This window comes from Phyllostomus discolor, chromosome 3, assembly GCF_004126475.2.
Source record: "Phyllostomus discolor isolate MPI-MPIP mPhyDis1 chromosome 3, mPhyDis1.pri.v3, whole genome shotgun sequence".
Lineage (NCBI taxonomy): Eukaryota > Metazoa > Chordata > Mammalia > Chiroptera > Phyllostomidae > Phyllostomus > Phyllostomus discolor.
This window is the reverse complement of record NC_040905.2, coordinates 131,364,803-131,390,563: the sequence shown is the minus strand read 5'-3', so window position 1 is coordinate 131,390,563 and position 25,761 is coordinate 131,364,803. Positions and strand designations below refer to the sequence as shown.

The 25,761-nt window shown below is 38.7% G+C and overlaps 1 protein-coding gene across 1 annotated transcript in view; it reads left to right on the top strand.

Annotated features, from left to right (window-relative positions):
- Positions 1 to 25,761, top strand: part of SPIN1 (spindlin 1) — a 79,264-nt gene that overhangs the window by 25,256 nt on the left and 28,247 nt on the right. Inside the window, 1 exon segment of the mRNA XM_028531463.2 lies at positions 2,145 to 2,354. Coding sequence (XP_028387264.1) covers positions 2,303 to 2,354 — 52 coding nt within the window. The 5' untranslated portion in view covers positions 2,145 to 2,302.

Below are 25,761 nucleotides of genomic sequence, written 5' to 3'. Positions count from 1 at the left end.
TACCTAAGGAATTTGGGTGGGTAGATGGAGGGGTGGGGCAGAGAGGGAAAAGTGGGACAACTTTTTTTATTATTACCAGCATAAACAATAGAATATAATTTTGTAAAAAAAAATTTTTTTATCAGTTAAGCTGATTTCTTACTCCCTAATTAGTTAACTGTGAGCACATGGCCATAATTTGTAGACATGTGATTAAATGAAATTGTGGGACATGTTTTGTTTTTTTATGACAATACATCTTCATGTTTTAGTATGTGGACCAAAACTAGAACCAAATTTGGTTTTTAAGTGGATAAACTGATTATGCAAGATGACTTTAACTTTTGTGTGAGTTGGAAGTTTCTCTGGGGCTTTTTCAGTTACTGGATGTTTTTCCTCTGTTTTCTGGAAGCTTGGGAGGAGAAAAAAACTGTGAAGTCTCATTGGCAGTTGTTTTGCACAAAGCTGCTGGCCTACTGACCTAATGAGCTGTGGCTCTGTCTTTAATTTGTTTCTTGTGTTTTCCCTTCTCCAGCTCTTGTTCTACCCTCCCTACCCCCTTACTTGTTACTACCTCCAAGCAGTGGGTTGATGGGTCTTTGTCTCCCATGTAGGAGATGGGCCATGCCAGTCTAAATCTCTTCTGACATCCCAGCATTGCTCTTTTCCAACTTGGCAGCAAAATGGATTGTGGAAGCCAGATGCTATATTCTGTTCCAGTTGACCTCTGAGGAATAGTACTTTGGGGTCTTCCAAATGCCCCAGACTTCCTCATTGAAAGGTCTAGCTGATAGTGTTCACGGGAGAGACCTGGTTTTTCTTGCTGAGGCATGTAAAGAATTACAGATCAGCAAGTCTATTAACATGTAATCAGTTTATTAGTGACCCATTCCATGGAAGAGAACAGGACTGGGTAGAGTAGGGGGTTAAAGGCAGAGTTTCAGGGCAGAGCAGGGCGACAAAGTAAGAGCAGCTGAAGACCAGGGTGGCAACCCCCCCAGGCAGCCTGAGGCCAAATGGCCAGAGGCCCATTGGCCTGAGAGCCAAGAGTGTCAAGAGCACCCTGAGCCAGAGAGACAGACAGAGACCTTTGTTCTGAGGACTTATATACTTGGCGGGATAGGGAAAAAAAAGTTACATATTGATTAATGGGTAAATGTGGTACCAGCTTTCCTGGTGGAATGTGACTACCCAAACTTAGGTATGTGTAGGGGTCTGTTAGCCCAAATCTTTATCTTGCTCCAGACTCCATTTGTTCATCTTGTTGTAAAACAATTACGTGACAGGAGGCAGTTAATTAAAATTGGTGCACTTTCTAAAGTTATTTATGGGCTATTTCTGTAAGTATCAGGGACTCCCTCCTAAAACAGATAGTGACCAGAGGTAGACAGTTAACCAGAGTTGTTTATGGGCTCCTTCTTTGGGCACTGTGGACCCTCTCCTGCATTCCAGGCCTTCGGATGAAAGCTCAGTTTCAAGGCTTTCTTTCCCAGATAGTGGAAATGCTACATAGAATTTCAAGGGCTTCCCTTCTTTCTTGCTAGCATAGTATTTCTTATGATGTTGGAATACCTGGCAATATTATCAGACCAGGCTCAGGACTGCTGAGTTAGTGCATGAGACATATCTCCCTCCTCCCTGCCTCAGTTTACTATTTAATCTACCTAATTGGTAAAAGGCATTTCCTGGCAACAAGGGTGCTAGATGCTGGCCAGTAACAGTATTGCAGTCTCAGAGTTCTTCCTATGCTGTTTCCTGCCTCAACAGGGGTGTCTAACCTGTGGCATGCAGGCCGGATGCAGCCCACAGGAGGACCATGAATATGGCCCAACACAAAACAGTAAATTTACTTAAAACATTATGACATTTTTCTCTGTGCTTACTTGTCACGTTGTATTTAATGTATGGCCCAAGACAACTCTTCTTCCAGTGTGGTACAGAGAAGCCATACTGGAAGGTTGGACATCCCTGGAGTACTTCCTTTATTCCCCTGACTTTGAGTTGCCCTAGGCACCCAGGTCTGAGGAAAGAAAGTTAATTGTTCTTGGCAGAGTACATTTCAGCTAATGTTATGCTTAAAATTTGGTGTCACATTTGATAGCTTAGTCAGATAATTTTGCTCTTGTGATGCTGTAGTAATGAACTGTTATTTCACTATTTTACAGAGTGCTTATGATTTCACGCATTTTTGCTGAACTTGTATAAGAGGCACTTGGATGATGGATTAACCAGAACATTGAAATCCTGTGCACAGTTTCAAATTGGAGCATATTGGATTTTCACCCTAGTTCAGCAGCTCTGCTGCTCACTTAAATACAGATGAATGAAGACCCCATTCGGGAAGACACCTGGCCAGCGGTCCAGAGCTGATGCAGGTAGGCAGTGCAGTTCTCCTTATACCTTAGTGTGATAAACTGAAAGTAGTTGTAAAATTGAGGAATACTTTTACATAATTCCTAGTGGTTTGCTCTTAAATTTGTGACTTCCAGTATTTCATATACATACATGTGAAAAACAGTTTTAGATTTTTGAGAGGAAGGATCATACTAATTTTTTCCCCATAGTGTCTTACCCTCTGTCAAGTTATAGATGTCTAGTAAATTTAGCAAGTGAATTGTAAATACCTAGTTAATAGGATTGTAGTAGATAAAGTAATCGTCATTTTGAAGGAGGAAGTGAGAGTGAGGTGAATAGGTGAGTAATAGATTTAGTAAGATTTAGGATATTTATAGCAATATGAAGGGGAAAAAGATAAATTTGTAGTTTTATGTATTTGAAAGAAGTTTACTGGAATGAAATGTGTGAAAATGACTATTTAATGGAAATTATTTTTGTGACATACCTCTAACACAACTAGAAGTTTAGACTTTGCATGATTTTTACCCACCCTCAAAACAGATAAATCAGCCCTAGGTGGGTAGCTTAGTTGTTTAGAGCATCATCCTGATATGCCAAGATTTTGGGTTTGATCTCCAGTCAGGGCACATATAAGAAGCAGCCAATGAATGCATAAGTAAGCAGAGCAACAAATTGACATTCCTTTCCCTCTTTCTGTCTCCCTCCGTCTCCCTCTCCTCTTTCTCTCTCTCCTCCCTTCTCTAAAATCAATTAGTAAAAAATGTAAAAAATACATTAGCAGGAGCACAAATAATAGTGTGATCTTACATTACCTTATTTCTTAGAGCATATGATATAAAACTAAAGACAAAGCCAGGTACTTTGTGAATTCTGCTTGGCCCACTGTTAGAACATGAGGTCATACTATTTTTCACTGTTATCCTCTTTTAGGAAGATTGCAGACTCCAAGATCAGTATTGATTATAAAATTGTCTTAATCATTCTTGCTAACAAACACAAAGGGTCTGTTGCTGTTAAATCCCTACATCAGTAATGAATGTGCCCCTTTACAAATCAAGAAAGTTCACCAAGGCAGGGATTTCTTTTTTTTTTTAAGCAGCAGGAAGCCCAGGTAGGCGTTCCAGACCCGGTACAGAGGCTCAGCTATGCCTGTAGTTGTTCCTCTCTCAAAAAGGTTAGAGCTGGGGGGCTTCAGTAGTCTGGCTCCTAGAGTGTCTTCTAAGTGGGCCTTGGGGGCAATTCGGCTTCTTCCATGGATGCTCCCAGAGGAAGTGTCCCGAGAGAAACTGGAACGGCTGTGTGGTCTCTTCTGGTTGATCCTTAGAAGTCTACCAGGTTTACTTCTGCTGTGGTTTTGCTCCTTGAGGCAGTCCACATGCCTGCCCAGGTTTCAAGGGAGGGAGCTTGTACTGTGCTGAATGAGAGGAGCATCAAAGAATTTAAAACTGCCACTATGGCAAATAGATTGGGTAGTGTTTAATATAGAGTGTGAATGATCAATCAAAATAAGAAAACTGAATTTTTACATCCTTTTTATATACCTATTTTAACATATTAGGCATTTGTATTTTTAAAATAACAGGTTTGTATACTTCATGGCAAAGGGCAGCAAATCCTATTATATGGGGTAACTTTTTTCATATATATTTTTCCCCTAGAGTTAGCTTTTATTTTTACTAGTTGACCAAAAGCTGCAGTTTTTCTCTTTCTTATGACATACTTTAATCTGATTGTTAGGTACAAGGAATGGTCATAATAGATACCCATGTGCTCAACACTGAAACTTAACAACTAATTTTTGTTATATTTAATTCAAATATTTTTAAAATCTTGATTTTATTTTTATCTAATTAATAAAACTTCACAGTAGAAAATGTCAAATAGTGCCAAACAAAGGCTTATACCAAAAAGTAGGCACTCTATTTATTATGATTTTTAACTTCAAAATTTGTAAATATGATTATACAAATTTCTTTTGTTCTGACAATTCCAAATATTACGTATCGACCTCTGTTGAGGATTTTGGCTTGCTTGAGTAACATCTTCCTCTCCCACTAGCCTCCTACAGATTTTGGCTAAAATAAAGTTTTTGTTTCTATTACAGTTACTATATACATACTAAACACTTTTGAGCCAAGTAATGCAGTATGATTACTCTTTTTTTGCACTTTTTGTTTTTCTTAGAGTTTAATGATTTTTTAAACACACTTGCTTAAATTTCTTTGCAACTTGAAGTCTCTTAAACTCTTGAACAGCTGCTTAAAACAACTCTCTGTAATTTTTTGCATGGTAAATGTGATAGGTAATGCATCCGTCCGTGATTTTCTTAGAGAGGTTTTTAGTGCCTTCTTCTCTTACCTGTGTGGATTGCTTTCTTCATACTTCCTTTTTACTGGCATATATTGGATTCTCCTTGTTTCCTGGATGCCAGGCCCTTCAAGAGTAGGCAGTGAATGAATTGATTGTTAGAGTTGTAAGTAGAATATATGTCGATTCATTCACATTCTTTATTTTTGTGCATGTTTGAAATTGTCTCTATTAGTTTTTAGATACATACAGAAGATAAAGTTGTTTTTGAGACCTTTCATGGACATTGTCTTTATTCAACTCTCATGCTCAGTCTTTGGTGGGGTAATAGATTCCAGGTTGGAAATGACTTTTGATCCAGAATTTTCCACTCACTGATCCATTCATTGCCTTTGAGATCCTAGTATTGCTATTTGGAGAAGTTGGATGTCCTCCCTCCCTCCCTCCCTCTTTCTCTCTTTCTTTCTCTCTTTCAGTGTACTATCTTATTATTTTTTAAATTAATTAATTTATTTCTATCTAGAGAGAGGGGAGGGGAAGGGAGGAAGAGAAACATCAATGTGTGGTTGCCTTTCACATGCCCCCAACCAGGGATCCGGCCCACAACCCAGGCACGTGCCTGACTGGGAATCAAAATGGCTATCTTTTGCTTTGGGGGATGACACTCAACCAACTGAGTTACGCCTGCTGGTCAGGGCTTATTTCTGAACTTTTATATGTATCCAGTGGATTTTCCCTCTTCTCTAGAAACTTTTAGAATTGCCTTTTTGTTCTGAAACTTTATGACAATGTATGTTAGTGTGGGTCTTTTTCATTTTTTTCAGGCTTTTCAGCCCTTGGATTCATCCTTTAACCGTGTGGAGTTCTGTGTTAGTCCTTTGATTGTCTTTCACTTTTTCTCTTATTCCTGGAATATATGCTACTTGGATGTTATTTGGATGTTAACACTTCTTAGGTTAATCTTTTTCTTTTTTTAAATCTTCTGTTATTTCTTTTTATCTTCCCATTTTTCTGAGGCGTTTACTGACTTTGTTTCCCAACCTTTTAAAAAAATTTCAGGAAGCATTTAAAATTTTTAGGACCTCTTTGTTTTACTGTTCTCTTTATTCATTTATTTCATAGCTGCAAGTAACTTAGGCTATAAATTATATTTTTAAAAAGCCCAAGTTTTTGAATTAGCTTTGCCTCTTAGGTATGAAGTTTGTGTTTCACCTGGAGGTTTTTCTTAAATCTCTTTCGATCCGAGGCTATCTCTTGGCAAAGCACAGAAAAGTTGATTAGAAGCTGTGTGTGTGAAAGTGGACCTGTTGCCTGGTAGATTTCATGTATGTTATTGGGGGCTTCCACCTGTCAGTGTCTGTGGGTGTTTTTTCTAGAAATGCAATTTGAGAGTTCCTGCTTGTATGATGAAAAATTTATCACATCTTAGGTTTCCTGACTTCTGCCTAACAGTTATAAAGCCATTCTCCTTTACCATCTGTTGAAGTGGCAACCCCAGAGACCACTGTTGGATGTTTAAAACTGGGCTTACTAAATTGCTAAGCAGCAAGGATGTCACCTTGACAGCTTCCCAGGGATATTTCACAAGAGGAAAAAGTGCTCACAGAGGAGGAATGAGTGACTTGGTAGGATTAGAGGCCATGAATGTGGTGTGGAGGAACATTATTTAGTATTGCTCATCCAAATGAGTTGCTGGAACAGATTTTTTAGAACATCTGGGTTCCCACAAAGTTAAAAGTTGGCAATTTTGATACCGACTGGGTTGGATCAGTTTGTTGGGCATTGTTACACAAACCAAAAGGTCATAGGTTCAGTTCTCAGTAGGGGAACATGCCTGGGTTGAGGTTAGGTCACCAGTTGGGGTACAAACAGAAGGCAGCTAGCTGGTCAGTGTTTCTCACATTGATGTTTCTCTCCCTCTCTTCCCTTCTCTCTTAAAAAAAAAAAGTTGACAATTTTGGAACAATCATGACAATCATGTTTCTGAATGAGCTTTTTTTAGAACAGTTTAAGTGTGTATAGGTTTTCTTACCCATCATGATTTAGTACAGTTTATTGATTTTTAATATATTTTATTGATTATGCTTTTACAGTTGTCCGATTTTCCCCCCTTTATTCCCCTCCACCCTGCACAGCCCCTCCCACCTGCATACATATAAGTTCTTTGGTTTCTACATTGCCTATACTATTCTTAATCTCCCCCTGTCTATTTTCTACCAACCATTTATGCTACTTATTCTCTGTACCTTTTCCCCCTCTCTCCCCCTCCCCCACTGATAACCCTCCATGTGATCTTCATTTCTGTGATTCTGTTCCTATTCTAGCTGTTTGCTTAGTTTGCTTTTGTTTTTTTGTTTTAAGCTCAGTTGTTGATAGTTATTTGTTGTCATTTTTTGGTTCATAGTTTTTGATCTTCAATTTCTTAGATAAGTCCCTTTAACATTTCATATCATAAGGACTTGGTGATGATGACCTTATCTGGGAAGTACTTTATCTGCCCTTTCATTCTAAATGATAGCTTTGCTGACTAGAGTAATCTTGGATATAGGTCCTTGCCTTTCATGACTTCGAATAGTTCTTTCTAACCCCTTCTTGCCTGCAAGGTCACTTTTGAGAAATCAGCCGATAGTCTAATGGGACCTCCTTTGTAGGTAACTCTCCTTTTCTCTTGCTGCTTTTAAGATTCTCTCCTTCTCTTTCAACTTGGGTAATGTAATTATGATGTGTCTTGGTGTGTTCCTCCTTGGGTCCAGCTTCTTGGGGACTCTCTGAGCTTCCTGGACACTCTGAAAGTCTATTTCCTTTGCCAGATAGGGGACAATCTCCTTCATTATTTGTTCAGATAAGTTTTCAATTTCTTGTTCTTCCTCTTCTCCCTCTGGCACCCCTATGATTTGGATGTTGGAACGTTTAAAGATGTCCCAGAGGTTCCTAAGCCTCTCCTCATTTTTTTGAATACTTGTTTCTTCATTCTGTTCTTGATGAACGTTTCTTTCTTCCTTCTGCTCCAAACCCTTGGTTTGAGTCCTGGTTTTCTTCCCGTCACTGTTGGTTCCCTATAGATTTTTCTTTATTTAACATAATGCAACCTTCATTGCTGTCTGGGTCTTTTTTATGGTGTTGAAGTACCCAGTGAGTTCCTGGAGCATTCTGATCACCAGCATTTTTAACTGTGCATCTGATAGGTTATCTGTCTCTTCGTCGCTTAGTTGTATTTTTTCTGGAGCTTTGATCGGTTCTTTCATTTGGACCTCTTTTTTGGGGGGGGGGGGGTCTTGGCATGCCTCTTATGTAGTAAGGGGTGGAGCCCTTAGGTGTTCACCAGGGCAGGGCAACCCATGTCGCTGCCTTGAGAGGCTGTATGTGGCACAGGGGTCCAAGAGGGAACAGTGCCAATGCTCTGCTCTCTGCCAGTTTTCAGTCACTTCCCCTGCTACCCATAATCAAATTGGGTCCTTCTGGTGCTGGTTCCCAGGTGGGTGGGTTTGTGTATGTTCTAGGACCTTGTGGGTCTCTCCAGTGAACTCTCCTGTGAGCCTGGGTGTTTCTCCTGGTGCCTCAACCCTCACAGGTGTTTTAAGTCAGAGGCTTTGAGGCTTTATATCCTAGTAGTGGAACCCTGGGTTGAGAGGTCTATGTTGCTCCCTAGTTGTTCCTCCTGGTTTGTCTGCAGGTGAATGTGGGACTGCCCAGTCCATAGGCACCACCTTGTCCAGTCTGTCTGCCGCTGCCTTGCCAGCTCCGGTCCTCCAGCCGTGCTGTCTTGCCTCAAGTCCTCTTCACCTGGCTGCCTGTCTCTGCCACTCCTACCTGTCTGGATGAATGTTTCTTCTTTAACTCCTTGGTTGTCAGACTTCCATACAGTTCAATTTTCTGTCAGCCCTGGTTGTTTTTTGTTTTTAAATTTGTTGTCCTTCTTTTGATTGTGGGAGGAGGCACAGTGTGTCTATGTACACCTCTATCTTGACCAGAAGTCTATTTAGTACAGTTTAAATAACAGTTTTATGAGTCCTAGAACAGTTTAGTTTGTTAATATGGCTCTATTTCATTTCTTATTTCAGCCAACAAATAGATGTAGCTACCTAGTAAAGGATCGTGTTCTGTTTTCCACTGAAAAATCTGTGATGCTCAGATGGGTGCTATAATTCAGTTTTCATTACAAACTAACATCAGTGCCTAGTGAATATATATATACCTTCCCTTCTGTTGTGTTTTCCACCTAACTGTATGTCTTGGTGACCATTTAGCAATATACAGAGATCTTAATGGCTCTTTACAACTACATAGAATTCCATTGTGTACATGTACCATATTAGTTTGTTCAGTAGTCAGTTCTTTGGGCATTTGGGTTGTTTCTACTTTTCTTCTATTAGAAATAATAACTGCAATGAATAGACTTATCCATATGTCTAGTCAGTGTGTCATTGGGATAGCTGCCCAGCATTATGAATTGAGTCAAATTGTAATGCATGTGTAATTCTGTGAAATGCCACCAGATTTCCCCATAGGGCCTTGGGCCATTTTTCTTTCCTTTGTCCAACAGTCTTGCCAGAGTATTTTGTTGTCAGTAGTATGTTGTTAACTGTATGGATTTTTGTTCATCTGTTGGGTGAGCAATGGTGTGTCTCAGTGTAGTTTTGAGTGTGAGGTTGAATAGCTTGTCTTAGTTGTAAGGGTGCCTTTGGCCTCCCTTTTTCTGTACTTACCCATTTTTCTTCTTTCAGAAGCTCTTGAAAAATGTCACTTATTAACCTTTGTGGTACAAGTAATTTATCTTCCTACTGTGTGGTGTCAGCTTCTTGGAGAAAACTCCTGAATCCCTGGTCTCCTGCTCCATTTGTATGGGTCTCAGCCACCTTCACAGAAGTCCTTTTAGATTTATGTACTCCAGGGTTATACCTATGGTTTCTTGGCTCCTGTGTATTCATGATGCTTTTCTCTCTTGTTTTCTGAAAAAGTATCCTCCAAAACTTAAGAGAGATTTGTATGAGGTGTGAATTCTGAGCCCATACATGATTGTAAATGTCAAATGATAAGGTTCAGAGTCATTTTACCTCAACTTGGAAGGCATAAGTTATCTCTTGTCTAGCTCGGTGTTTATGGTGTAAGAATAAGTCTAAGTACCTCTTCATTTAAGGACTTCTAAAAATGCACTTAATTTTTTTTAGAGCAGTTTCAAGTTCACAGCCAAATTGATCAGAAGGTACAACAATTTCTCTTATACCTTTATTGTCTCCCTAGCCTCCCTCACTAGTAGAGGTCCACATCAGGATGTACATTTGTTACAATTGATTAACCTATACTGACACATCATCAACCATACTCCAGAGTTTACCTTAGGGTTCACTCTTTGTGTTATTAATTTGGGGGATTTTGACAAGTGTGTAATGACGTGAATCCACCATTATGCTGTTTTTTAATATCCCTGTGACTGTTTTGTAACTGCCAATTTGTACTTCTTTTAATTCCTTCAACCACTGGCTTTTTATTGTCTTCCTAGTTTTGCCATTTCCAGAGTGTGATATACTTTCTGTATGACTCCATTAGTTTGGTTCTCTTTTGCTAATATATATTTAAGGTTTCTCTATGTCTTTTCATGTTTTGATACCTCATTTCTTTTTAGTACAGAATGCTATTCTGTTGCTTGGATGTAATACAGTTTATTTATCTGCTCACTTACTGAAGGACATTTTGGTTATTTCCAAGTTTTGGCAATTATGAGAAAAGCCACTATAAACATCCATGTTCATATGTTTGCTTGGATATGTTTTCATGACCCTTTGGATAAATGCTAAGGAGCATAATTGCTGGATCACATAGTTAAGAGTATGTTTAGTTTTATAAGAAATTGCCAAATTTATGTTCCCACTGGCGATGAGTGAGAGTCCTCTTGCTCTGCATTCTCTGTAGTATTTAATGTTATTATTTTGGATTTCACCATTCTAATAGATGTTTAGTGGTATCTCATTGTTTGGAGTTTCCATTTCCTTGATGACATATCACATGAACCATTTTTTCATATGCTTATTTGCTGTCTCTGTATTTTCTTTGATGAGATGTCTCTAAGGATATTTTGCCCATTTTTTAAATCAGGTCTTTTTCTTACTGCTGAATTTAAAGAGTTCTTTTCATATTTTAGATAACAGTCCTTTTTTAGATATCTTTTGCAAATATTTTTTCCTAGTCTGTGGCTTGTCTTCTCACTCTCTTGACTGTCTTTCGCAGAGCACAAGTTTTTCATTTTATTGAAGTCCATTTTATCAATTATTTTCTTCATGGACAGGCCCTTGATGTATCTAAAAATTCCTCTACATAACCAACGTCTTTTTTATTTTCTCCTATATTATTGTTTAGGAGTTTTGTAGTTTTACACTTTATATTTAGGCCTTTGATCCATTTGGAGTTAATTTTGAAGGACGTAAAGTCTGTCTAAATTCTTTGTGTGTGTGAGCTCTGTTCCAGTGGCATTTGTTAAAAAAATAAACTTTTTTTTTGTTATATTGTCTATGCTCCTTTGTCAAAAATCAGTTAACCATATCTATGAAGGTCTATTTATGGGCTCTCTATTCTTTTCCATTGATCTACTTGTCTGCTCTTTCACAAATACCATACTGTTGTGATTAGTGTAGCTTTATAGTGAGTCTCGAAGTCAGGTACTGTCAATCCTCCAACTGCTTTTTACTCCAGTATTCTATTTGCTATTCTGTGTCTTTTACCTCTCCATGCAGACTTTAGAATCAGTTTGTTGACATAGTCACAAAATAACTTGTTAGGATTTTTTTTATTGGTATTGCATAGACTCTGTAGATGAAGTTAAGAAGAACTATTAGATGAAGTTAGGAAGAACTAACATCTTGACAGTATTATTTTTCTATCTATGAACATGGATAGTCTATCTGTTTTATTGTTCTTTGATTTATTTCATCAGTTTTGTAGTTTACTTCTTGTATATCTTGTATATGGGATCTGCAGTGATGTTCCTTCTTTCATTTCTCATTTTAGTGATTTATGTCTTCTCTCTTTATTCTTAGTTATCCTGGCTAAAGATTATCAATTTTGATCTTTTCAAGGAACCAGCTTTTTGATTTTGTTGATTTTCTGTTTTACATTTTACTGATTTCTGTTCTGATTTTTATAATGCCTTTTCCTCTGCTTACTTTGCATTTAATTTGCTCTTTTTCTAGTTTCCTCAGATGGGAGCTTGGATTGTTTTAGATTTTGTTTTAGATTGTTACTGTTTGCCAGTATATATAATCAGTGCTGTAATTTTCCCTTTATACACTGCTTTCTTTGTGTTCCACACATTTTGGTAAGTTGTATTTTGATTTAGTTCAAAATATTTTAAAATTTGTCTTAAAATTTTTTCTTTGAACCATGTATTTAGAAGTATGTTGTTTAATCCCCCAAGCAGTTTGGAATTTTCCAGCTATCTTTCTGTTACTGAATGTAAGTTTTGTTGTCAACATACATGGTATGATTTCTAGTCTTTTACATTCGTTAACGTGTGTTCTATGGTCCAAAATGTGGTCTAGCTTGGTGAATACTCCTTGGGAGCTTGAGAAGCTGTGTTCTACCATTGTTGAATGAAGTAGTTAGTAGATAACAGCTATTACAGTTGAACCATATCCTAGTTGGGATTTGTCCATTTATTTAATGAATATGTGTGATAGATACTGAAGTCTCTGGCTGTTGTAGTTGGATTCATTTATTTTTCCTTGTAGTTCGGTCATTTGGGTTTTGTTTTTGTTTTTGTTGATCTGTCGGTTTTGCTTCCTGTAATTTAATGTTCTGTTGTTAGGTATGTACACATTAAGGACTGTTACGTCTTATTGAACAGCTGACATCTTTGTCATGGTGAAATGCCTCCTCAGTGACTTCCTTGCTCTGAAATCTTTGTATCTAAAGTAAGTTTCTTACAGACAACATGCAATGTGGTCTTGTTTTTTTTTTTTTTTTAATGGGCTATGAGAGTCTCTTTATTGGTGTGTTTAGACCATTGATCTTTGTGGTGATTGTTGGATTATTATTTGCCATATTTGTTACTGTGTTCTGTTGCCCTTGTTACTTTCAATTTTTGTCTTTCACTCTTATTTTACCTTTTATGGTTTTAATAGAGCATTTTACAAGATTCCATTTTTCCCTTTGTTTTTAGCATATCAGTTACTATTAGTCCTTGAACAGTGTGAGTTTCAACTGTGCAGATCCATTTACATGTGGATTTTTCACTGAATACTGTTAATGTATTTTATTTTTTTAATACTGTGTTCTTTAGTGTAAAAATACAGAGTATAAAACATATTAAAAATGTGTATTAATAGGCTGTATATGTTATTGTTAAGTCTTCCAGTTAACAGTAGGCTATTAGTAATTAAGTTTTGGGGTAGTCAGAAGTTAATGTGTGGATTTATGACTGCATGGAGTGTCAGCTCCCCTAACCCCAGTGTTGTTTAAGGGTCAACTGTGTGCTTTTAAAAAACTTTTTTAGCCCTAGAATTGGCTAAATACATTTACAACTATTTGAATTCACTTCAAAATAACACTGTAGTGCTTCAGTGCTATTAAAGAGTACCTTATACAAAGTATTCTAATTCTTTTTCTGGTCCATTTACTAGCACTAGTACTGTTTTGAACAAAATCTTATCAGTTCAGGGGTTTTGTTTTTGTTTTGTTTTTAAGATTTTATTTATTTATTTATTTATTTATTTATTTTTAGAGAGGGAAGGGAGGGAGAAAGAGAGAGAGAAACATCAATGTGCGGTTGCTGGGGGCCATGGCCTGCAACCCAGGTATGTGGCCTGACTTCAGTTTTAAATAAGAAAAATCAAAGTTTATTTTAACTTCACTTATTTCATATCTTGGCTATTGTAAATATGCTGCAATGAACATAAGGGTGCATGTATTTTTTTTTGAATTGGTGTTTTGGATTTCTTTGGATAAGTATCCAAAAGTGGGACTACTGGGCGATGTGGTAGTTTTACTTTTAATATTTTGAGGAACCTTCATACCATTTTCCATAGTGGCTGTACCAATTTGTAATTCCACCAGTACTCCACGAAGGTTCCTTTTTCTCCACGTTCTTAATAACGCGTGTTTGTTGACTTACTGATAGTAGCTATTCTGACAGGTGTGAGGTGGTATCTCATTGTGGTTTTGATTTGCATTTACCTGATGATTAGTGATGTTCAGCATCTTTTCATATGTCTGTTGGCCACCTGTATGTCTTTGGAAAGTGTCTATTCAGGTCCTGTGTCCATCTTTTAATCGGGGGGGGGGGGGGTGTGTGTGTGTGTGTTAAGGTGCACATGTTTTATATATTTTGGGTATTAACTCCATGTCAGATGTATCATTTATAAATATCTTTTCTCGTTCAATAGGTTGTCTTTTTGTTTTGTTAATGGTTTCCTTTACTGTGCAAAAACTTTTTCATTAATTTTTTTGTTTGTTTCCCTAGCCTGAGGAGACTTATCTAGATATATATTGAAAAGAGTGATGTCAAAGAGTTTACTGCCTATGTTTTCTTCCAGGAGTTACTTGGTTTCAGGTCTTATATTGAATTCTTTAATCCATTTTAAGTTTATCCTTGTATATATTCTAAGAAAATGATCTAGTTTTATTTTTTTGCATGTATCCAGTTTTCCCCAATGTTCATTTGTATAAGAGACTTGTATTTATTCCATTGCATATTCTTGCCTTTTTTGTCATAGATTAATGACCACATAGGTATGGGTTTATTTCTGGGCTGTATATTCTGTTCCAGTACCATGCTGTTTTGATTACTATAGCCATGTAATATAGTTTGATATCAGGTAGTATGATACTTTCAACTTTGTCCTTTCTCAAAATTGCTTAGGTTATTTGAGGTGTTTTGTGGTTCTATATAAATTTTAAGATTATTTGTTCTAATTTTGTGAAAAATGCCATTAGTATTTGATAAGATGGCATTGAAACTGTTAGATTGCTTTGGGTGTATGGACATTTTAATGTAAATTTTTTCTATCCATGAACACCATTGTTCTCTTAATTTCTTTTTCTAATAGTTTGTTACTGGTATGTAAAAATGCAACTGATTTCTAAATATCAGTTTTGTATCCTGCTACTTTACCAAATTACTAGTTTTAATAGTTTTTGGTGTATTCTTTAGGATTCTGTCTACATAGTATAATGTCATCTGCAAATAATGACAGTTTTACTTCTTCCTTTCCACTTTAAATGACTTTTATTTCCTGTCTGATTGCTGTAGTTAGGACTTTCAATACTATGTTGAATAAAAGTGGTGAAAGTGGACAACCCTGTCTTTTTTCTGATCTTAAGGAAAATGCTTTTAGGTTTTCCCTAGTGAGTATGATGTTCCCTGTGGGTTTGTCATACATGGCCTTTGTTATATTAAAGTATATTCCCTCCTATTTTGCTGAGAGTTGTTTTCAAAATTGGATGTTGGGTTTTGTCAAATACTATTTTATCCATCTATTGATAGGATAATAAGGGTTTCATTCTTCATTTTGTTCACGTGGTTGTATTACATTAATTGATATGTAGATATTGAACCAACTTTGTATCTTGGGAATAAATGTCACTTGATCGTGGTATATGATGAGTTTTTTAGTGACTTGTGACTTTGGTTTGCTAATAATTTTGTTGAAAATTTTTTCATCTATATTAATGAGGGATATTAGCTTGTAGTTTTTTTTGTAGTTTCTTTGTCTAGTTTTGGTATCAGGATAATGCTGGCCTTGTACAACAAGTTTGGGAGCCTTCACTCTAACTTTTTGGAATAGTTTGAGAGAGATGAGTATTAATTTTTATTTGAATGTTTGGTAAAAATCACTTGTGAGACCATTGGGTCCAGCAGATTTGTTTGTTGGGAGGTTGTTTTTGATTACTGATTTAATTTTGTTAATAGTCATTGGTGTGTTCAGTTTTTGGTGGGGGTTTTTTGTTTTAAGATTTTCCTTATTTATTTTTAGAGAGATGGGGGAAGGGAGGGAGAAAGAGTGAGAGAAACATCGATGTGGAAAAGAGACATTGTTTGCCTCTTGCTCACCCCCAACTGGGGGCCTGGCCTGCAACCCAGGCCTGTGCCCTGACTGGTAATTGAACCGGCGACCATTTGGTTTGCAGACCAGCACTCAGTCCACTGAGCTACACCATGCAGGGGTCTGTTTCTTCTTAATTCAGTCTCAGAAGATTGTATGTTTCTAGGAATTTATCCATTTCTTTCAAGTCGTTCATTTGTTGGTATATATAATTGTTCAGAGTATTACCTTATAACCCTTTGCTTTTCTGTGAGGTTGTCACTTTTTTCATTTCTGATAATTGGGCTTATTTTTTGCTATGAGTCTGGCTGGTCCAAAGTTTATCAATTTTGTTCATCTTTTCAAAGAATGAGCTTTTGGTTTCCTTGACCTCCTCCCCTCCCCTCTGTATTTTCTCCTTTATTTTTTTCTTTATTGCATGTACTTCTGCCCTAATTTTATTAGTTCTCTCCTTTACTCACTTCAGGTTTTATTTGTTCATTTTCTAGTTACATTAGGTGTAAGTTTAGATTGTTTTTAAGAGATTTTTCTTCTTTCTTGACATATCACTGTAAATTTCCCTTTTAGAACTGCTTTGGCTGCATCCCATAGGTTTTGAGGTCATTGTGTTTTTAGTTTTCCTCTTGTAATGGATTTCTAGCTTCATACTATTGTAAGGGAAATATGTGCTTGATAGGATTTCAGTGTTCTTAACTTTATTGAGTTAAATGTTGAGATTGATCCCTTTATTATCATCAAATGCCCTTTTTAAATTTAGAGAAAGAGGAAGGGCTGGGGATGAGAAACATGGATTTGTGGCCCCACTTATGCATTCCTTGGTTGGTTCTTGTTATATGCTCTGACCTGGGATCAAACCACAACCTTGGTGTATGGGGATAATGCTCTAACCAACTGAGCTACTAGGCCTGCGCTGAAATACCCTTTTTTGTCTCTTATTAACAATCTTTGTTTTAGTCTCTTTTACATCAAAGAAGTATGATTACCCCAGCTTTTTTTTTAAATTTTCGTTTTCATGAAATACCTTTTTCCATCCCTTTTCTTTTCAGCCTGTATGTGACTTTCAATCCAAAGTGGGTTTCTCATAGGCAGCATATGTACATGTCTTTAAAAAAAAATAATCTATCCAGCCACTCTGTTTTTTGATTGGAGCATTTAATCCATTCACATTTAAAGTAGTTGATAGATTTGTAGTTATTGCCTTTATTGTTTTCTGATTGTTTCTGTTTCTCTGTTTTTTTCTCTCTTGGTCTCTTATATATATAACTTTTTTTTGTTGATCAAGTACAGTTGTATGTATATAACTTTAGTGTTGAGTTTCGATTCTTTTCTCTTTCTTTTGTATACTGTTAATAGAATTTTGGGTTGTCGTTACCATGTTCTTCATATACACCCAGCCATGTTCAAATATATTATAAAATCACTACAGTTTTATCTCTTATGTTTTGGGTTTTTTGTTTTTTGTTTTTGGTATGTTTATGTCTATCCCTTAATTTATTGTTGTAATTACCCTTGGTCTTCCTACTTGTCTTTCAAACTTCGTACTAGTTTTATAATTGGTTAACCCATTGCCTTTACTGTTTGCTTTAGTCAGTGAGAATTTTCTCTTTCCTATTATTATTCCTATTTTTGGTCATTTTTACTTAAAGAAGTACCTTTGACATTTCTTGTAATACTGGTTTAGTCGTGATGAGCTATTTGTTTATTCTTTTCTGGGAGCCTCTATCTTTCCTTTGATTCTAAGTGTTAGCCTTGCTGGATAGAGTAACCTTGGGTGTAGGTCTTTGCCTTTAACCACTTTGAATATTTTGTGCAAAATTTCTGTTGAAAAATTAGCTTATAGTCTTATGGGAACGTGCTTCTTTGTATCTAACTAGTTTTCTCTTGCTACTTTTAAGGTTCTGTCTTTGTCTTTAACTTTTGGCATTTTAATTATGATGTATCAATGGGTGGGGTTGACCCTCAGGCTGACTGGCTTTGAGGGCTGGCCTTGACTACAGAGAACAAGCTGTTTTGCATGGGCTGACCCCAAAAAGCAGTAGGAGTTGCTGTAGTGCGGCTTTGGTGCCATCAGAGTCAACCCTTGGGTCTTTGTAGCTCTAGTGTGGTCTGAATCTGGCCACCAAGTGTGTTGGGACTGGAGCCTCTTAAGAGGTTCTCTTAAGAGGGGCTCCAGTGCATTCCAAGTTCTGCCGCTGATTGTACCGGGTTTGGGGCTGCTTAGTAGGAGCTACAAAGTTGTCTGTGGTAAGTTGCTGCTTGTGCTGGACTGGAAACTGCTTGGGAGAGGCTGTGCTGTGAACTGAAGCCAGCAGCCACAAGTGTTGGGTTTGTGGCTCCTTAGTTGAAGCTATATAACAGGCCAAGACTGGCCGTTTCTTTTTATTTATTTATTTATATTTAGAGAAAGGGAAGAAGGAAGATAGGGGGAGAAACATCAATGTGTGGTTGTCTCTTGCACACTCCCAACTGTGGATCTGGCCTGCAACCCAGGCATGTGCCCTGACTGGGAATTGAACTGGCGACCCTTTGGTTCATAAGCAGGCGCTCAATCCACTGAACCACACCAGCTAGGGCTGGCCGCTTGTTATTCCAGGCTTGGGGTCACCTGATGGTAGTTACAATGCAAGTTGAGACAAGTTGCTTCTTATGCTGGGCTTGGGTCTGCTTAGCAAGCGCTACAAGGGACACTGAAGTCAGCTGCTGCTAGTTGGTGGTGGGTGGACCTTTGAAAGATTTGGGGAAAGTTCATAGCACTAGTCCAGGTGGGCTGCTTGTGTGGAGAAGCCACTGGAAGAGGCTCTGTCCAGAATTGGATGGGGTGTCATCTCTGGAGAGTCACCATGGTATGAGGAACAACCAGCGTTAGCCAGGTTAATGAGACAGTATGGATATGATTCTCACCTGCACTGGACTGGATGGGTGGAAGGAGAGCTCGAATAAACAAATGAACAGTATGGTGTGTGAGCACTTCCATTCTGTCTCTTCCCCAGAGAGTTGCCCTGCCCCCTGCCCCTCCACCCTGTACTCTGAAGTTAGTAAATTCAGGTCTTCCCCATGTGTCTCTGGTACATTTTGAGCTGCTGCTGCTGCTGCTGCTTTGGAGTTTTGAGTGAGTTTGTAAACAAGTGAGTGTGCACTGGCCCTTTAAGAGCAGAGTGTCTTGGTTTCCTGCAGCCCTTAGTTTCTCTCCTATGCAATCCTCTACTGGTTTTCACAGCCACATGTTAGGGGGACTCCTCCTACAGCAGTGTTACCCTGTGTGGGGCTCTAACCCCTATCTCCTGGTGGGGCACCTGTACACTCAAGATGTTCTTCTGAATCTTAATCACTAGGTGGTGGATATTGGATGTGCTCATACTGCCTCTCTGCTGTTTCTACCAGTCTTGATGTGGCTTTTTCATTATATCTTTCTTTATAGAACTTCTGTTCAGCTAGTTTTCATTGGTTCTTAATGATGGTTGTTATATACTGTAGTTGTAAATTTGATGTGATTGTGGGAACAGGTGAGCCATCCTGACCAGAAGGAAGTCTGATTTTCTGCATTTTCATTATAATAAACATATATACTTCCCCCTGTCCCGCCCTTTGGTCAGTTATTCTGCTTTGTGTTCTCTGAGCTTCCTGAAACTGTGGTTTGGTGTCTGACATTATAGGTTGTTAATTGCTTCAAATATCTCTGTTCCTGTCTTTATTTAGTTTTTCTGGCATTTTTATTATGCATATGTTACACCCCTTGTTACTGTCCCACAGTTCTTGGATATTCTGTTTTGTTTTGTTTTCCTGCCTGTGTCTTTTTTATTTTGTTCACATTTCAGTTTTGTAAGTTTCTGTTGACATATTCTCATGCTTAGAAATTATTTTCTTAGCAGTGTTCAGTCTGCTGAGTTTATCGAAAGCATTCTTCATTTCTGTTGTTTTTGATCTCTGCCATGTTCTTTTGAATTTTCATGTAATTTTTATCTTTCTGCTTACATTGACCATCTGTTCTTGAATGTTGTCTGCTTTTCTCACTGGGGCCCTTACCATATTATTCATAAGTATTTTAAATTTCCAGCCTGATAATTCCAACCTTCTTGCCTTAGCTGAGGCTGGTTAAGATGCCTACTCCTATCTCTTCAGACTGCTTTTTTTTCCTTTCTTTTTTTTTTAAATTAAATCTTTTTAAAAAAAGATTTTATTTATTTATTTATTTATTTTTAGAGAGGGTGGGGAGGGAGAAAGAGAGGGAGAGAAACATCAATGTGTGGTTGCATCTCACATGCCTCCTACCAGGAATCTGGGCCTGCAACCAAGGTATGTACCCTGCCTGACTGGGAATCGAACCAGCAACCCTTTGGTTTGCAGGCCGGTGCTCAATCCACTGAGCTGCTCCAGCCAGGGCTTTCCTTTCTTTTTATATTTTATTTATTTTTAGAGCGGGGGGAGGGAGAGAAATACCAATGTGTGGGTTGGCTCTTGCACACCTCCTACTGGGGGCCTGGCCTGCAACCCAGGCATGTGCCCTGACTGGGAATCAAACCAGTGACTCTTTGGTTTGCAGGTGGGCATTCATCCACTGAGGCACACCAGCTGGGGCTGCTGATTTTCATTTTAATATACCTTATAATTATTTGATGAAAACCAGACATGATGTACTGAGTAAAGGAATTCTAGTGAATAAGCTTTTACTGAGGTGATGGTTAGGTGTGTGGGTGTGTGTGTGTGTGGTGGGGGGTACATTCTATAGTGATGTAATTTGGTCTCTGTCTTTCAGTGAGTCTGTTCCACTGATGTGACCTTCACAAGTGTTCCCCCTTTTGTGGGACAGAACTGGAGGGGGACTGATTTTGAATCTCTCTTCACATAAGGGGACCCCTGGCTCTCGATGGGTATTTTTCCCTGTCCTCATCTCAGTTAGTCTCTGATAAAGTAGTTTCTTTTGAGGGTAGGCCCCTTAAGAACAGAATGCTGTGGTATATTTCAAAAGGGGCACTTTCCCTCTCCCTCTGCTGGAATCAGGAAGGGATTTTTTTAATGATCTTCACTGTGAGGAGAACCTGGTAGAGAACTCCTAGAGATAAAACTCAGAAAAATTTGGCTCCCCCACGCCATCTCTCCCTTGATTCGGTTCCTGGAGTTTTTATCCCTTACACTTGTCTACACTGAGTCTCCAACTGTTGGTCAGTTACCTTTCAGGTTTTCCTGCCCCAGCACTGGTTGCCTGGAAGTATCTGGACGAGATGTAATTCTGTGTATGTGCACATCTGTTTCTCTAGCTTTGGGATCAGTGGTTTGCCCTGTGACCACACCTGTGTGACCAATATAGAAAGAATTGTTAATTTTTTAGCTTGTTAGGATGGAGTAATGACTTCCAAGCTCCTAACGTACTGAACTGGAAACAGGAAGTTTTCTCTATTCTTTTTCATTTTCAAGAACTCTTGTCTTCCTTTTTATAACTTGTTTTTGTTTACAACTATAATATCTTAAGATCCTTGAGGATAACAATTCTTTTTTTAACTATATTTTATTGACTATGCTATTATAGTTGTCCCAATTTCCCCCCCATTATCCCCCCTCCATTCTGTATCTCCCCCCCTGCTTAGTTCATATCCATGGGTTGTACATATAAGTTCTTTGGCTTCTCTGTTTCCTATACTATTCTTAACCTCCCCCATCTATTTTATGCCTACCAATTATGCTTCTTATTCTCTGTACCTCCTCCCATTCTTCCTCTCCCCCTCCCCACTGATCACACTCCATGTGATCTCCATTTCTGTGATTCTGTTCCTGTTCTAGTTGTTTGCTTAGTTTTTGTTTTATAGCTTCATTTGTTGATAGTTGTGAGTTTGTTGTCATCTTACTGTTCATAGTTTTTAATCTTCTATTTTTTAGATAAGTTCTTTGAACATTTTATATAATAAGGGCTTGGTGATGATGAACTCCTTTAACTTGACCTTATCTAGGAAGCACTTCATCTGCCCTTCCATTGTAAATGATAACTTTGCCGGATAGAGTAATCGGGGATATAGGTCCTTGCCTTTCATGACTTTAGGGCTTTCCAGCCCCTTCTTACCTGTAAAGTTTCTTCTGAGAAATCAGCTGGTGGTTTTATGGGTGCCCCTTTGTAGGTAACTCTCTCCTTTCCTCTTGCTGCTTTTAAGAGTCTCTCATTATCTTTGTCTTAGTTAATGTAACTATGATGTGCCTTGGTGTGTTCCTCCTTGGGTCCAATTTCCTTGGGACTCTCGGGGCTTCCTGGGCTTCCTGGAAGTCTACTTCCTTTGCCAGGTTGGGGAAATATTCCTTCATTATTTGTTCAAGTAAGCTTTCAATATCTTGCTCTTCCTCTTCTCCTTCTGGCATCCCTATGACTCAGATGTCGGAACATTTAAAGTTGTCTCAGAGGTTCCTAAGCCTCTACTCATTTTTTTGAATTCTTGATTCTTCATTCTGTTCTGGTTGGATGTTTATTTATTCCTTTTGTTCTAAATTGTTGATTTGGAGCTCCGGTTTCCTTCCTGAAACTGTTGGTTTCCTGTATATTTTCCTTCATTTGGCTTTGGGTAGCCTTCATTTTTTTCCTTCATTTTGCGACGAAGCTGAGGCAATTCTCTGAGCATCCTGATTACCAGTGTTTTGAACTCTGCATCTGATAGGTTGGCTATTTCCTCGTCATGTAGTTCTTTTATGGAGTTTTGATCTGTTCTTTCTTTTGGGCCATATTTCTTTGTCTCTGTGCTGTAAGGGGGCAGAGCCTTAAGTATTTGCCTGGGTGGAGCAACCCACCTCACTGCATTGTAGCACTTTCTCTTGAGGAGGGATCAAAGAGGGAACAATGCCACTCACTTCCTCTGCTCTAGCCCTGCTTTCCAAGAACTCTCCTGTGAGACTGGGAGTTTCTCCTGCGTTCACAACCCCCACAGTATTTACAGCTAGAGGTTTTGAGTCTTGAGTTTTCTATTCAGCTGCCTCACTGGTGTGGCCTGGTTCCTTGCAGCCTCTTTGCCCACTTGTCTGTCTCTACCTCTCCTACCCATCTGGATGAGAATTTCTTTAACTCCTTGGTTGTCGGATTTACATGCAGTTTGATTTCCTGGCAGTTGTGGTTGTTTATTGTTTTTGAATTTGTTGTTGTCCTTCTTTTGGTTGTGTGAGGAAGTGAAGTGTATCTACTTACACCTCTATCTTGGCCAGAACCCAAGGATAACAATACTTTTATTTAATCTTTGTAGCTCTTGGACCATTTCATGAACAGCAATGCTGCTTTTTCTCCATCTTTCTTAGTTGTACCACTGAGGTTTTGTTTATGTGACTGTTCATCTTTGTTCATTCCTAAAAATTAAGGATGAACTACGAATGGCTTACCTTTTCCAGAGTGGTCAATAGGAAATTGTTTCTGCCGTGGTACTCTTCTATAGAGGAAAGTCAACTTTGTGTGGATAAATGGGGCCTGATTAGTTTTGCCTAGGATGCAGGGACAGGGATGGTATGTTATGCTGGGGCTGCACCAAGTGCTAAATAAAGTCAGTTGCCCTTTGCTTTATATTCAGCATGGGAAGGGAGGTAGGCGATCCTGATGTTTGGTACAGTGCTAGTAGAACTTGATAGAATTCTGTATTTCCCCATCTGCTTTAGCATGTCTTATCTCCTCATACTAATTGTGTAGAAACCTAGAGATGTGCCAGGGATCCTTCAGGTAGATTTGCTCTGCAGCCTGTATCTTATCTTTTATCGATGAGCTGCTCACTTTGAGTGTATGAAGACATGCAAGGTGGAGGTGGATGGCCATGGCGTTCTCAGCATCAGGGCTGTGTCTTAACGTCTCTATTTGTGAACTGGAATGAACAGTCTTATGCTGACCAATCAGCCAATCTCCTTCTTCAGTTAACTTTAAAATTGCAAATGTACCAGTAGTGCAGAAATACTTGTTTATAAAATGGTCACTTTAATCTAAGGCCAAGGAGAGAGAGAACTCAGAAGCTATCCTCCTCCCAGGAGAACTTCTGTATTTATAATAAAAAGTCTTTCATTTCTTTGTATTCTTTTTTTTATTTATTTTTCTTTTTTTAAATATATTTTATTGATTATGCTATTATAGTTGTCCTATTCCCCCTCCTCTCCCCTCCACCCTGTACCCCCCTCCCACCCATATTCCCCCCCCCTTAGTTCATGTCCATGTGTCATACTTATGAGTTCTTTAGCTTCTACATTTCCCGTACTATTCTTGCCCTCCCCCTATCTATTTTCAACCTACATTCAATGCTACTTATTCTCTATACCTTTTCCCCCTCTCTCCTCCTCCAACCCTCCTGTTGCTAACCCTCCATGTGACCTCCATTTCTGTGGTTCTGTTCCTATTCTAGTTGTTTACTTAGTTTCTTTTGGTTTTGCTTTAGGTGTGGTGGTTAATAATTGTGAGTTTGCTGTCCATTTACTATACATGTTTTTTCTTTATTTTCTTTTCTTAGATAAGTCCCTTTAGCATTTCATAAAATAAGGGCTTGGTGATGATGAACTCCTTTAACTTGACCTTATCTGAGAAGCACTTTATCTGCCCTTCCATTTTAAACGAGAGCTTTGCTGGATAGAGCAATCTGGGATGTAGGTCCTTGTCTTTAATGACTTGGAATACTTCTTTCCAGCCCCTTCTTGCCTGTAAGGTCTCTTTGGAGAAATCAGCTGACAGTCTGATGGGAACTCCTTTGTAGGTGACTGTCCCCTTATCTCTTGCTGCTTCTAGGATTCTCTCCTTCGTTTTTACCTTGGCTACTGTAATTATGATGTGCCTTGTTGTGTTTCTTCTTGGGTCCAACTTCTTTGGGGCTCTCTGAGCTTCTTGGATTTCTTGGAAGACTGTTCCCTTTGCCAGATTGGGGAAGTTCTCCTTTATTATTTGTTCAAATACATGCTCAATTTGTTGCTTTTCCCCCTTCCCCTTCTGGTACCCCTATAATTCGGATGTTGGAACATTTAAAGGTGTCCTGGATACTCTTAAGCTTTTCCTCAATTTTTTGAATTCTTATTTCATCATGCTTTCCTGCTTGGTTGATTCTATCTTCCTTCTGGTCCACTGTATTGTTTTGAGACCCAATTTCCTTCCCTTCACTATTGGCTCTCCTCCATGTATCTTCCTGCATCTCTTTTATGTGGTGACCTGCATCTTTTCATCTAATTTGCGCCCAAAATCAACCAATTCCGTGAGCTTTCTGATCACCAGTGTTTTGAACTGTGCATCTGATAGATTGGCTATTTCTTGGTCACTCAAAAGGGTGAGTCCTGGGGGACTGATCTGTTCTGTTGGAAACATATCTCTCCCTGTCTCTCCTTTTTTTTTTCTTTTTTTTTTTTTCTTCAGTCTGGTCGCTCTTGTTACAGTGGGGGGCGGAGCCGTAGATGTTCCCCGGGGCTGGGCACCCCAGTCGCTAGATTGGGGTTGTTCCGCATGACGTTGTATGTGGGGGTGGGAGCGCGGACGGGAGGAAACAATGGCGGTAGTTCTGTTCTCCTGGGATCTCCGTCCCTTCTCTGGGATCCTGGGCTGCGAGCTCTGCCCTGGTCCACAATCGCCGCCTCACTGGGTCTGCCAGCCGCAGCTTGCATACTCAGGGACCACCGTTGCATTTTTGTACACCGGATGGCTTTAGCGCCAATTTCGCACCAAGTTTTCCCCGACCTCTGCGCGCCGCCAACCCGTGCCCGCCTGGTTCGTCGTCTCCTACCAGTCTGGATGTACGGGTCTACTTCAACTTCTTGGCTGTCCGACTTCATTCAGATAAATCCTCTGTCAGTTCTGGGTGTTATTCTGTCTATAAATTATTGTTGTTCTAATCTTAGTTGTGCGAGGAGGTAGGTTCGTCCACCTATTCCTCCATCTTGCCCTTTTCTTTGTATTCTTGTTACCTAACGTGAATTTTTATCTATATGGTAAGTACTGCTTTTGCTATATGGCACAGATTTGATAGATTGTTTTCATTTTTTTTAATTCAAAATAAATTGAATTTTCATTGTGATTTTGTGTTTGAACCATGGATTTTTTTTTCAGAAGATTGTTTATTTTTCAACACTAAGGTCCCTCCAAATATCTTAGCTTCTTTTTAGTTTAATT